Source organism: Gadus morhua, chromosome 3 (genome assembly GCF_902167405.1).
Source record: "Gadus morhua chromosome 3, gadMor3.0, whole genome shotgun sequence".
Taxonomy (NCBI): Eukaryota; Metazoa; Chordata; class Actinopteri; order Gadiformes; family Gadidae; genus Gadus; species Gadus morhua.
Genome location: NC_044050.1, coordinates 26,273,701 through 26,287,983, shown reverse-complemented (window position 1 = coordinate 26,287,983; position 14,283 = coordinate 26,273,701). Strand labels below are relative to the sequence as shown.

The window sequence follows — 14,283 nt, the reverse complement described above, 5'->3', positions numbered from 1 at the left end:
ATTTTGACCTGAATCTGTCCATGGTCTCCCATCCATTTCATTTAACATCCCAATCACGTGTTGCGGCTCTTAAAACGAGCCGGGTCGTAACATTAGCGATGGCGGTACCAGACGTCCAGCTGAGGTAGTTGAGCGGAGGGATCGAGCTGGGGTGTGTGGCTTTAGCAATGCTTGGAGGTAGGCAGGGGCAGTTCCATCGATTGCCACCGAGGTTTCTGGCAGTTGGAGAAGGAGATACAGTGATGTTCTCAACGGTGACCAGTAAGTCCATGTGTTGGCAATCTTTCCCTGGGATTAGGAGGAGCTCGGTTTTGTTGAGGTTAAGCCTCAGGTGATGGGCAGTTGTCCAGGTGCTGACGTCCGCAGCACCTGGACAACTGGTCCAGGTGCATTCCGATATGCGTGTTGCAATCAGGGCTTTATCAGATGAGGAGAAAGAGAGAAATAGCGTGTCGTCAGCATAAAACAATAAGCTAATGATTTGGGGGTCACTGCCCCTTTCAATTTCAAGCTTATGTATACAGTTCATATAATGCGTCAGATAAAACACACCTTTTTATCTTGTGCTGTTGAAGTAAACATTACATACAATTTATGAATTCTTATTTATCATGGCTCACAATATAATTTACTATGTACAGTGTTCTTATTTCTTATGTAAAATAACTAAATAAAGACTTTGGCTCACAATATAATTTACTACGTAACACGTTACATAGGGTTCTTATTTCTTAATTAAAATAAGTAAAGAGTTTTGCCCACAGTATGACTTAATACGCCCACATCGTGTTGTTCACCTCACGTAACCTGCTCCCTAGTTTCGTTTCTCTGTAGACGGAATTCCTCACACACCCCTTGCACACTGTAGGCCTACACGTCCGTTGACGGAGAGGGCCGTGAGATGGACGACTGCCCTCAATACCGGACCCACCTCGCCGTCAAGCTGGAGCTCCAGAAACACACAGCCGTCGGTGTAAGTTACCCTTTCTTTTTATTTCTGTTATTGACTTAAACCCCATCATCCATACGTTTCTTTTTTTTTATTATACAGGAAAGTATTAGAAGTAACAAAGTTACAATATAAAACCAGATTACCAGATAACTGAAGGACGGGAGAATTAAAGTAACCCAAAAACCTAGATTTTCTTCGGTTTAGGATTGTTTCGGATTCACACCTGCCTTGTTTGGTTCGAACGAAACCAAAAAAATCGATGGTGCGGACCTTTTAGGCTGGTGTGAATACAAACAATCGAACTCTGGTGCAGACCAAACATTCGGGCCGAGACCCAGCCGGAAAGGTGATCTCTGTTCGCCTCCAAACGAACCCTGGTGCGGTTCGCTTGAGATGTGAAAGCGACAGCACCTCGGTCAGATCCAGTTCTAAAAATCATACGCCTCTTTGGACGTAACAGGCACCCGCTCAGCAGGTTACTGACAGTTCTACTCAGGCATGTTGTCGTGTACGCCACGGCACGGGCGTATTCAGACCTGCCTTGTTTGGTTCAAACCAAACAAAAAAAATCGCTTGTGCAGACCTTTTGGGCTGGTGTGAATACCAACCATCGAACTCCGGTGCAGACCCAGTGGCGGTCTTAACATAGACATAGGCCGCGGCCGCTTGGGGCCCCCATAGGTGGGGGAAGTAATACGAGTCTAAACGCGAAAATAAAATTAAGGGTTAGGAAAAGGGTTAAAGTTACCCAAGCGGCTCAAATAAAAGAAAAAAGTTAAAAGACGCCGGTAAGTATGAAAGACGCCTGCCAAAGATAACACTTTTTTACGGCTACTGTTAGGGATACAGACAGGAACAACAATGTCCAAAGCGTTGAACATGCCACAACAGCAGCAGCAGCTAGCTGTGAAGTGGCGCTAGGTGAGGACCTGTGAGAAGACGTCAATAAGTAGGACTGTTTCAGAAGCGTGCAATGTGGAGAACAATCTCTCTCTCTCTCTCTCTCTCTCTCTCTCTCTCTCTCTCTCTCTCTCTCTCTCTCTCTCTCTCTCTCTCTCTCTCTCTCTCTCTCTCTCTCTCTCTCTCTCTCTCTCTCTCTCTCTCTCTCTCTCTCTCTCTCTCTCTCTCTCTCTCTCTCTCTCAGAATGTTCAATCTAATCTAGGGATCGACCGATACAGATTTTTTAGGGCCGATACGATACCGATATTTTTTCATCAGCCTTAGCCGATACCGATATTTAGAGCCGATACTGCTTTTGCTCCCTCAATCATAAAAATTACACTGATAACAAATGTTACAAGTCTCAATTTAAAAAAAGGAACATTTATTGAACTTCAATATAAAAAACAATATTTAACAAATATTAAAAACAGGTGAGGTAAAACAAGTAAGAAAAATTAGATGAGCAATATTTAACAAATATTAAAAACAGGTGAGGTAAAACAAGTAAGAAAAATTAGATGAGCAATATTTAACAAATATTAAAAACAGGTGAGGTAAAACAAGTAAGAAAAATTAGATGAGCAATATTTAACAAATATTAAAAACAGGTGAGGTAAAACAAGTAAGAAAAATTAGATGAGCAATATTTAACAAATATTAAAAACAGGTGAGGTAAAACAAGTAAGAAAAATTAGATGAGCAAAATTTAACAAATATTAAAAACAGGTGAGGTAAAACAAGTAAGAAAAATTAGATGAGCAAAATTTAACAAATATTAAAAACAGGTGAGGTAAAACAAGTAAGAAAAATTAGATGAGCAAAATTTAACAAATATTAAAAACAGGTGAGGTAAAACAAGTAAGAAAAATTAGATGAGCAAAATTTAACAAATATTAAAAACAGGTGAGGTAAAACAAGTAAGAAAAATTAGATGAGCAAAATTTAACAAATATTAAAAACAGGTGAGGTAAAACAAGTAAGAAAAATTAGATGAGCAAAATTTAACAAATATTAAAAACAGGTGAGGTAGAACAAGTAAAAAAAAAAAAAAAAAAAAAAAAAAAAAAACGATATCCTGTGCAAACAAAAATATCCTGTACCTTGTACATGGGTTTGTTTGTAGAATGATTGAAATGTCAATCACTAGTGCAATGCCAATTGCAACCTCATTCACACATACAAAGCAAATTATTAATCTTGGCAATTTTTATTTTAAGTATATGGCTTTTTGTGATGTTTTGCTAAGTATATGACTGTTGGTGGGGGTTTACCCTAACTACTTGTCTTGCTGGTTATATTGCAATTGATTTGATCTTAAATTTATTTTTTGGCAAAGAGAAGTGTTGTTTGTGTGTTCTCTAATTTCGTACTTCATTTTGGAGTACAGAAGTGTATTCAGGCTTTAAAGGGGAAGGTATTTTTTCTCATCTCCAACCTTTACTTCTGCATAGATTAGCTTTACCTGCCTAAAATTCTCTGTTCTCGTTTAAAGATCGGATGAGGTGGGCCCCATACATATCTGCGCCTTTGGCCCCCAATTTGCTAAATCCGCCACAGTGTGGACCAAACAGTAGGACCGAGACCCAGCCGGAGAGGTGGTCTCGGTTCGCTTCACATCGAACCCTGGTGCGGTTCGCTTGAGATGTGAAAGCGAACGCATCTTGATCCGATCCAGTTCTAAAAAGCATATGCCTCTTTGGATGTAACAGGCCCGCTCGGCCGCGCGCATTATGGGAATTATTGTTTGATAGCGGGATCTCCAAGATTAGCAGCACATTTTCGGACCGTCAGGTGAAAATGAGTCGTACTTTTTAAAAAGGCCATCTCCTTGCTACCACCTCTCAACCCATGTTCTGCTGATGATCTTGTAGAAAACTTTAATTTGAAAATTTTGAAAGTCATAGTTGTCATTGCACCTTATAAGATTAAAACGATTTCTGGAAAGCAAAAGGCATCCTGGAGAAAAGCTGCTTCTGTAACAGCACAGAAAAAAGAATGCAGGAAGGTTGAACGCATCTGGCGAAAAACAAAACTTCATATTCAACATGATATCTATAAAGAGAGCCTCCGTGCCTACAATTTAGACTTAAAAAGTGCTAGAGAAACATTTTTCTCCAATATCATTAAAACCAATACTAATAATGCAAAAACCCTATTTGCAACTGTTGACAGACAGTTGCAACACAAATTCCACCTGATCTCCATTCCACGCAGAAATGCAATGAGGTTGCAGCTTTTTATACTGATAAAATTGAAAGCATCAGACGCGCCATCAATATCTCCACTTCAAACAAAAATGTTGGACTACCACCCTGTTCAGGAAAAAGTAGTGTGGCAAGGATGGCATGCTTTAATGTTATAGACTCTCAAACTCTTGTGGAAACTGTGACACAACTAAAGCCATCCACCTGTTGCCTTGATACTTTACCTACCAACCTCTTTAAGAATGTTTTCGATTGCCTAGCAGTAGGCATATTGCAGATAGTTAACAACTCTCTCCAGTCAGGCAATTTCCCAAAAGCTTTGAAAACTGCGGTTATTAAACCCCTTTTAAAAAAGCGGAGCCTAGATGCCTCTATTATTAGTAACTACAGACCAATATCAGATCTACCCTTCATAAGTAAAATCATTGAGAAAGTTGTCCTCCAGCAACTTAATCACTTCCTGGCATCAACTGGTTGCTATGACACCTTCCAATCAGGATTTCGACCCCTGCACAGCACTGAGACCGCCCTTATAAAAGTTGTAAACGACATCCGTCTTAACACAGACTCTGGCAAAACCTCAATACTAATGCTACTTGACCTCAGTGCTGCATTCAACACTGTAGACCATACAATACTTTTGGACAGGTTAGAAAACTGGGTGGGGATTTCAGGCACAGTCTTAAATTGGTTCAGGTCCTACCTACAAAATAGGAACTACTTTGTTTCCATTGGCAATTTTGTATCAGAATCAACCAACGTGACATGTGGAGTCCCACAAGGTTCGATCTTAGGACCTTCTTTATTCAACATCTACATGCTCCCACTAGGACAAATCATGCAAAATAACAATATTGACCATCATTGCTATGCTGATGACACGCACATTTATGCATCACTATCACCAAATTACTATCGGCCCATAGATCTGCTGTGCCAGTGCATTGAGCAAGTGAAAGACTGGATGTGCCGAAATTTCCTTCAACTAAATGAGGACAAAACAGAGATAATTTATATAATTAGATAATTCTAAAATGGAAAGGCTTAAAGTAACCCAACACCTAGACTCTCTGTCCCTGAAAACCTCAATCAAAGCCAGAAATCTAGGGGTTATCATGGATTCAGATTTACATTTCGACAGTCACATCAAATCAGTTACAAAATCTGCATATTATCACCTTAAAAATGTAGCAAGACTTAGAGGGCTTATGTCCACCGAAGACTTACAAAAACTTGTACATGCCTTTATCACTAGTAAGCTTGATTACTGCAATGGTCTCCTTACAGGTCTCCCAAAACAAACTGAGGAAGCTTCAGCTTGTTCAGAATGCTGCTGCTAGAGTTCTAACAAAGACCAAAAAAATTGAACATATTACACCAATTCTTAAATCGTTACATTGGCTTCCTGTAGGTCAGAGAATTGATTTTAAAATCATGTTGCTAACTAGGGGTGTGACGATACACTCAGCTCAGCTCACGAGACGAGACACGATATTCGGTTCACGAGATCGAGACGAGACGAGATTTTAAATAAACTACAATGACAAAATATATGACTGGAGCAACTTTTATTTAACCGAGTTGCACATGCATTTTGAAATGTTTTATTATAACTCTTAACATTCATCAAATTGAAACTAAAACTAAAATTTATAAAAGTTGAAGTAAAATAAATTAAATTAAATAATTCTCTTTTTTTTCAAGTGCAAACAATATTATGTGCAAAACCAAATCAAAGTTCTACTCCATCAATACAGGGTGCAAATAGTGCAAACGGGTACCCAAAATGCGGCCAAACAAATCATTTAAAAGTGGCGGGGGCATCTTCGACGGTAATACGGGTATTTTCCGACGTCATTCTGGCTGCCTATAGAGTGGCGAAGTCACGCCCCTTCCGGTGGAGCTCATGGGACCTATGAGATCGAAAAATATGAATGGGTGTCAATGGAGAGAAAATAATTATTTTCTGGTCCCGGTCTTTATATGCCCTGGATTACACATATGTTGTTTGTGGATTTAAATGATAATTTTTCATGCAAAGAGTTCAACCGTTTATTGTGCAATTGTTCAGATAAAGGCTGTAGAGAAAACACAACGAGAAAGACTACACGGCTCGTATGTGACGTCACGCTCCCTGCGACTGGCGTGGAGAAGACCGACAATCTTCCCATCGGCATAACTGAAACTCTGCACGTGCCCCGACTTATGATGGTTTTCACCTCTTTCGATGCTTTTATCCTCCTCTTGGAAACAGCGGTGAAGTGGGGCAGAGAGATCGCCATCTCTGTGCCGAGTTCCAAGTGCGGGTGTTGTGACGTATATCATATGCGTCGAGAGCAGCGAAGAGCTGTAGTTCACAAAGCGGCCTCACATAAAACCTAAAATTATCAATCTTCTTCACGAAAATCTTTAGTTTTCTTTGCATGAAAAATTATCATTCAAATCCACAAACAATATATGTGTAATCCAGGTCATATAAAGACTGGGACCAGAAAATAATTATTTTCTCTCCATTGACACCCATTCATATTTTTCGATCTCATAGGTCCCATGAGCTCTACCGGAAGGGGCGTGACTTCGCCACTCTATGGCTGCTTCCCCTGCTTCCCCTCCTCTTCTTGTTTTCCTTCTCCTTCGCAAGGTTCTGGCAGGCTAGACGTATCAAAGGCGCGTTACTGCCCCTACAGGCCACAAATAGAAGTTTGGATAGCTCCGAAATCTCGCGAGACAGATTTTTACCGCGACGGGTAATATCGTCGAGTTTAATCTCGCGAGATCTCGTGGCACGAGATCTCGTCACACCCCTATTGCTAACCTATAAATCCCTACATGGTTTAGGCCCAAAATATTTAACTGATATGCTTCCACTACATAATCCTTCTAGACCACTAAGATCCTCTGAGACCAATCTGTTAATTATCCCCAGAGTAAACACGAAACATGGGAAATCAGGATTTAGTTACTATGCAACAAATAGCTGGAATAAACTCAGAGGTTTTAAGACTTGCCCCAAATCTGAGCACCTTTAAAACAAGACTGAAGACTTTTATGTTTGCTTTAGCTTTCTGCTAATTCTTAAATACATTGCACTTTCTAAAAAGCTTTTCTAACTTTGCCTTTATTTTCTATTTCAATACTAAGATGCCCTTTTTAACTTTCTATTTTACTAATTTCTTTGCATATGATTTCTTTTACTTATCTATTATTTTATTTTATGACAATGTTAATACAGTATGTGAAGCACTTTGAGTCTGCCTTGTGTATAAAAAGTGCTGTATAAATAAAGTTGCCTTGCCTTGCCTGGTGTGAGAATACGTTTTTCTATTGTAACAGACCAAGGGATCGACAGTAACAAAGTACATTTATTTGAGTACTGTTATTATATAGTATCTGTACTTCACATGAGTATTCATTTTGTTGGAAAGGTATGATTTTTATTCCACTGCATTCAGTAGGTTGTTTCAGAGTCATTGGGTTATGTAAATGCATTGTGGCAACGATACAACAATGCGTTTGAATTCTGAGGTATTTTGAAGAACTGCAGTACTTCAAGAAGGAGAAACTACTTAACTTGTATTGGGGTAATATTTGGCCAGGAAGATCTATAGCCGACTCAAGTAAAGTAGCCTACTTGTGTTCTTTGTCCACTATTGCAGACCCACATGGCAGAAAAAAATAAAAAAGATATGGAAGAAGAGCTCACCTGCAGCATTTGCCTCTCTCTCTTCGAGATTCCGGTGACGATTTCATGCGGACACAACTTCTGTCACGACTGTCTTACCTCCAGCTGGAAGGAGAGCTACGACTGCCCTCAATGTCGGGCCCACTTCCCCACCAGGCCAGAGCTCAAGAAGAACACAGTGCTCAGTAATTTGGTGGAAAAGTTCAAAAACTGCTCCAGTATGACCGAGTTCGGATTTGAGAAGGAGGAGGAAGCCGTCAAAAAGCCCATCGTGATGTGCGATACGTGTATGTCCTCCGAGGCGGCCAAGACCTGTCCCACCTGCATGGCGTCGTTCTGCCTCGAGCACGTTTGTCCCCACCTCGACAACCCGAACTACCGCGCGCACCAGCTCAGAGAGCCGCTCGCGGACATGAGCGAGCACATCTGCCCCGACCACCACAAGCCGATGGAGTTCTTCTGCGTCGAACACAGCCGCTGCATCTGCAAACTCTGCCTGCAGCAGGTCCACAAGGGATGCACCCTCAAGACTCCCGATAACCAAAAGGCTCTGAAAGAGGTGCGTGTGTTTGGGTGCGTCCATCTCTCTGTTTGTGTATAAGTGTGTTACTAACTTTTTGCTTATTGTTATTCTGCAGTCTGACTTTGAATCCAAATTGGTATTGCTGGATTCAAAGATTGAAAGTTGTCCACAAGTTTCCTGGGGTGGTTACCGCTTGTGGGCCACACTTCCGGACGCCTCAGCTGTGTTTTTAACTTTGTCAGCTGTGTTTTTAACTTCGTCTTCCCATACAGTAACTGCGGAGGGCAAAGGTTTAATTATATTGCTGGTTTAGAACTCGATGAGGTTGTGTTCCCACATTTTAATGAATGAATGAATGACAGACGGCGATTGTTTACATCGATCTCGTAGCAACCGGTAGTGAAGCCCACAATTCGCGCAAAGCGTCACAGGGTGGTGGAAACTTGTGGATAGAGCTCATCTTTTCAGCGTGTAACTAATTCTTCTTCTTTTCTGTAGTCTGATTTGAAATCCAAATTGTTGTTCCTGGATTCAAAGATTGAAAAGGACGAGGCTGTAATTTCCCAGATAACAGTGGATCAGAACAAGTTAAAGGTACAGTAAATACAGATATAATATTACTTTGATGTGTGCGTACGTGCATTTGGGTCCTCACTTTCAAAGACCACCGTAATCGTATGATGAACTATAAATCAATGATAACCTTAAAAAGGGGAATACACAATTTCATGTTATATTTGCAAACCGCACTTGCTACTCTGTTCGGTCTGTCAGTTTGTGAAAAGATTCATGAACCGTGTTCAGCCAAATCCTTGCCTATAATGCTATTTCCTTTTACCTAATTTGCTCCCTTGCTCCTCTCAGGCCGGGGCGTTATGAAGAAATGTATTATGATAATCATGGGAAATTTGAGACAACATCGATAAATATCACGATCCCCTTCTGAATTAGAAAATAAAAATGTCAGTCTAACCACGGTTCATTACACTGAAGAATATGGACCTCAGACTAAAACTGGTATAATACTCATTTTGATTATTTAAAGGGCAGAGCATCTCATCATATGCTAGATAAAACAGGGTGTCACGATGCATATCCATATCCAAGTCCATATCTTAATTTCATCACAATGCAATACCATACAAAGGATAAATTAAAATATTGCCTGGCCCTGTATAACGTTGTCATGTATGTTATGGGCTCCCGCTAGGAATCTGTGACCAGCAGGAAGAAGATGCTGGAGACAGAGTACCAGCAGATCCGAGAGATGCTGGACAAAGAGGAGCGTGAAGCCATGAACACAGTGGACAGCCAGCTGCAGAGTGGAGAGGACAAGTACAATAACCTCACAAAGAGTTTCTCCAAGAATATCCAGGAGATGGACAGCATCAAACGTGCCATCAGCGATCTTCTGAGTCAGTCAGACATCCTAGCCTTTCTGCAGGTGAGACGACAAGACTTCAGCTCCCCTTAATTTCGGTTAGACACAGCACACAAATAGCCATCTTTTATTGACTGCTATTTGGCAATATGCTCCTAGTGTCTGATTTAAATGAGCCAATGGTCACCGTTTACCCTCAGTAACTTGTTACATCGTAATACAAGATGTTGTCTCTACGTTGTTTTTGGAAAGGCTTCTCCACTGGACCTGCCTTCTCATTTCAATATTGAGTACAAGCCTCCTGGGGTGAATCTGGACACCACAGACGTGATTGGCGCCCAGACGTTCGTCGTTGTCTTCAAGGATTATCTGTGTGACCTGTTGAAAAAACCTGTTGCGAAGAGACTAGCGATACTGAAACCAGGTGGGCATTTTAAACTGTCTCTTCTGCACATCAACGGTGGTTGTTAATGCTGGACTTTGCACCATTACAACCCGAGGTTGGCTGTGTTTTTATTGTTACGGAAGCTGTTATGAGGTTATCATACCTGCACTAGGTAAATACATTTGATCCATGGAGAACAATGTTGATTCAGGCTTGTGTTATATTACTGGTGGAATGGAATAATAATAATAATAATGGATTGAATTTATATTTTTATAGAGGTCCAAAGCTACAGCTGGTGTGGAAGTGACATCAATTTTAAAGTGTTTTGAAGCAGTGGATGGGTGTAATCAATATAATTGCTACTAATAATAATCACAAATAAATTAGGACAAAATTCTTGTGACAATTAGTGCAGGTTAACCTCAGTGCATCAGTGTAGGGTAACCCTTCCATGGTCCAGGGACCTTCCAGGGTGCCGGGCACTTCAAGGGTACCGGGCTCATCCAGGGTCCCAGGCCCTTCCAGGGTCCAAGGCAGTTCCAGGGTCCAAGGCAGTTCCAGGGTCCAAGGCAGTTCCAGGGTCCGGGGCAGTTCCAGGGTCCAAGGCAGTTCCAGGGTCCAAGGCAGTTCCAGGGTCCGGGGCAGTTCCAGGGTCCCGGGCACTTCCATGGTCAACCAGGTGTCCAACCTGGTCCAGCACCCTGCTCGGTTCCAAGACTCCCAGGACCCAGGGGCAGACATCCGTGTAAGATGTCTCACTTGTTTGTGTTTAAATTCCTTATGACGTATTTGAAATTAGGGGTGGAGGGACTAAACCCGGTACAGGGTCCTTTTGGGATGAGGAGGTTAAAGACCAGTGTTGGGAACGTTACTTTAAAAAAGTAATTAGTTATAGTTAATCACTACTTGTTCCAAAAAGTAACTGAGTTAGTAACTGAATTACTCTATAATATCAGTAACTACTTACCAGGGAAAGTAACTATTTGCGTTACTGTAAAAAAAAAAGTTGCTATATGTCAAAAATTTGGATTTTTCTGAGCAGTTTTCACTTGGCCTTATGTGTTAAATGGTTTAACTGCCCATTCAAGGCCCTGATACACTTCCAACTGAAATTTAATTTGCTTGGTTGCAAAGGCTCTGGAGCATCTGCCGAATACTACAGAAAATGCCAACTTTTCATCGGATTGCTCCGGACTCGCCATTTCTGCTGCTTCATCAAATTTATTTGTTGCGTGCGTGTGTGTGGCTCGCATGTCCTGGCTTGTGTGTAAAAACACTGGCTCCGATTGGCTACCATGAAACATGACTGCCTTAGCCAATCATAATCGCTTATCTCATCGTTAACCCACCCGGTTTCCTCACTAGCAGTTTGTGTTTGGAGCCAGGAGTGTGTTCAGATTACGCAGTTTATTCAATCAATTCATAGTAACGCACCGCATTTAACGTACAGTAACGGTAACGGCGTTGTAACGACGGAAACAGTAATTAGTTAGATTACCCCGTTGCTGAAAAAATAAACGGCATTCTTTTAAACTGCGTTATTACAAACACTGTTAAAGACCCATCCAAAACACATTTAAATAGTCAATAGCTCTTTGCAATGAAAAGCAATTGAGCATGTTTGAAATAGTAATATTCTGGGAGATTCCAAATCATCGGCAGAGCCGTAAGCCAATATCCTTTCTTGTTTTCAGATTTCAATGAAATGTAGTTGAGTCAAAGTACAGAGTATCACAAAATAATGATACTCAAGTAAAGTACACAAAAAAGTTACTTAAGTACGGTAACAAATTACTTGTACTTCGTTACCGTCCACCACTGCATATATGCTAATGTTGAGTTATGTGCGAAAACGAGGATCAATTGCATCAATCCCATGACATACAGTTTCCTATCTTCTTTTCCGATTAAAGTAATGATTGATTCAATGATTAAAAAAATGCCTCTACAGCATTTGAACTTAACTTTCCATCATCTGATTTAAAGCCTGCAAAGAACTAATACTCGCCAAACAAAAAAACTGAAATCAATTCCAAATCCATACTTTCCTTGGTAGAGTTGTTCCGTTATCGATACCAGTATCGGAAATTCAACCAATACTGCCTAAAATAATCGGGTATCGGCGAATACGCAAGTCTATGTGCCGATCCGAATCCATCACGCTAATTTACTAGACAGGCAAAAAACATCACAAACACATGCAGTGTTATTGTACGCTTGTTACTTCGTCGGCGGTGGAAAGGGAAATGCCACCTACGACCTACGTGCGTTCGAGCTACCAAATCGGAAAAACATGGATGGATAGCAAGAATACAAATGTATTATAATTATAGATTAAAAATGTAGATCATCTAGTTTTGAAAAAAATTAATTGTCGACATCCGGATGTACTCGGTATCGGCCGATACTCAAGTTTCAGGAATCAGAATGAGAATTGGTATCGGGAAGGAAAAATGTATCGGAACATTGGTAATCCTTGGTTTAGTGTTACAATTAAATTGCTCCAGAGAGTAAGATATTTTATAACGTTGCTTCATGTAGGGAAACCCGCCCAGGGTCAAAAGGAAAAGGGTGAGACGAAGATGAAGGAATCCCGCTCTGTGGAGAACCTTCTGAATGTAAACAAGAGAGATCAATCCAGAGGCCGGACACCTGAACGGAAATCAACTGAGGATCAAGGTAATCCTTAATCTAGTACCTTTCACAATTTTGCATCGTTGAGTGCATACCACTGAATATATTAAAATTGTCTTATAAAATGTTCCTTGTTTTCCTCTTGTTTAATTTATGTTTTTCAGATTCTTCGAACGTCCCGCCGACCATTACCTCCCTCATAGACAGACACAAGCTTCTCAAATGTATGTGAAGAGTGCTATCAGTTGATACTGTATGACCTCAAACAAGAGCGAATGAATCTCAGGGTCTCAATTATTAACTAAACTCGAACAAAAACCTTTCCCCTGAACAGACGCTGCGGTGCTCACCTTGGATCCAAAGACGGCCCACAGACGTGTGAAGCTGAGCGACGACCTGACCGAGGCCTCAGTGATGGACGTGCCAGCGAACTACCCCGACGGCCCTGCGCGGTTCTCATTCTGCTCCCAGGTGCTGACCTCCGAGAGTTTCTCCAAAGGACGCCACTACTGGGAAGTGCAGATGAGTAGCAACAACTTTGTGGGCATAGGGCTGTCTTACAAGAGCATGGATCGCAAAGGCCCCACCAGTCGCTTGGGCCGTAACGACCAGTCCTGGTGCGTGGAATGGTTCACCCTGAAGCTGTCTGCCTGGCACGCCAACAGCGAAACGGTGCTAGAGAATCTCAGTACCAACCGCATTGGCGTGCTGGTGGATTGTGATGAGGGAACGGCCACGTTTTACAGCATTGGTGAGAAGGCGAATCCCTTCCACACTTTTGTGTTTCCTTTCACCCAAGCCGTGTATCCGGCATTCTGGATCTTCTCCAACACCTCTTCCATCGCCTTGTGCAAGCTGTCTGGCTGAGGGGTGGCTATGCATACATTGGCTTTGTGACATTGTATGATCTACATTTACCCTTTTCTTGATACACGGGGACAATGCTTATTTACTTGAACCATCCGGATTATTTGACCGCTAAAAAAAATGAACACTTGTTCTACTCTTCAATCACTAAAGGTCTTATGATTAATGGAGTTCAAATGTGTCATGAAAAGTAAAACACGGGTGTCTTAAATCTGATACGTGAGACTGAATTGTATGTTATACACGGGCCGTTTTACATTCTTTCACTTCAAATTTGTTTCGACCAATCATGTTCCTCCTGGAGCGGAGAAGTCGCAACTGGAACCAACCTGACAGGCTGAAGCACAGAAAACGTGACATGGTTCCCCATCGATTGGAAGTGACAGATAACAATCAAGAAAGTTTTATGTCTGTCGATTATGCTGTCATGGCTTCGACTTTCACAAAAGAAAATACATGAATCACTGCTAGGTGAAAACTCTGCGAGCGCCCAGCCTCACCTCTGACTCTTTAAAACATGACCTGTAGGTATTAGTGACGGTGCCAAGGTGGTGGGCACCAATGGCAGGACTCTTATACTGCGCTATCCCCATAGTGTTGCTGCAATATCATTATCCTGTTACCTGTAGGAAGACATGTGTATATCCTGACCGGCCATCAACATCCTTAGACAAAGTGTAAAGGGTTAAAGTCCAACCTGTGTGGGAAA

General features: G+C 41.4%; 1 protein-coding gene across 1 annotated transcript; it reads left to right on the top strand.

Annotated features, from left to right (window-relative positions):
- Positions 1 to 867: 867 nt before the first annotated feature.
- LOC115539993 (E3 ubiquitin/ISG15 ligase TRIM25) lies at positions 868 to 13,959 on the top strand. Its single transcript, XM_030350947.1, has 9 exons — positions 868 to 973; positions 7,756 to 8,340; positions 8,803 to 8,898; positions 9,515 to 9,748; positions 9,938 to 10,109; positions 10,534 to 10,818; positions 12,615 to 12,752; positions 12,872 to 12,931; positions 13,042 to 13,959. Exons 1-9 carry the CDS (start codon positions 902 to 904, stop codon positions 13,572 to 13,574), a joined length of 2,175 nt encoding a protein of 724 aa, XP_030206807.1. The 5' UTR covers positions 868 to 901; the 3' UTR covers positions 13,575 to 13,959.
- The last annotated feature ends 324 nt before the right edge of the window (positions 13,960 to 14,283 follow it).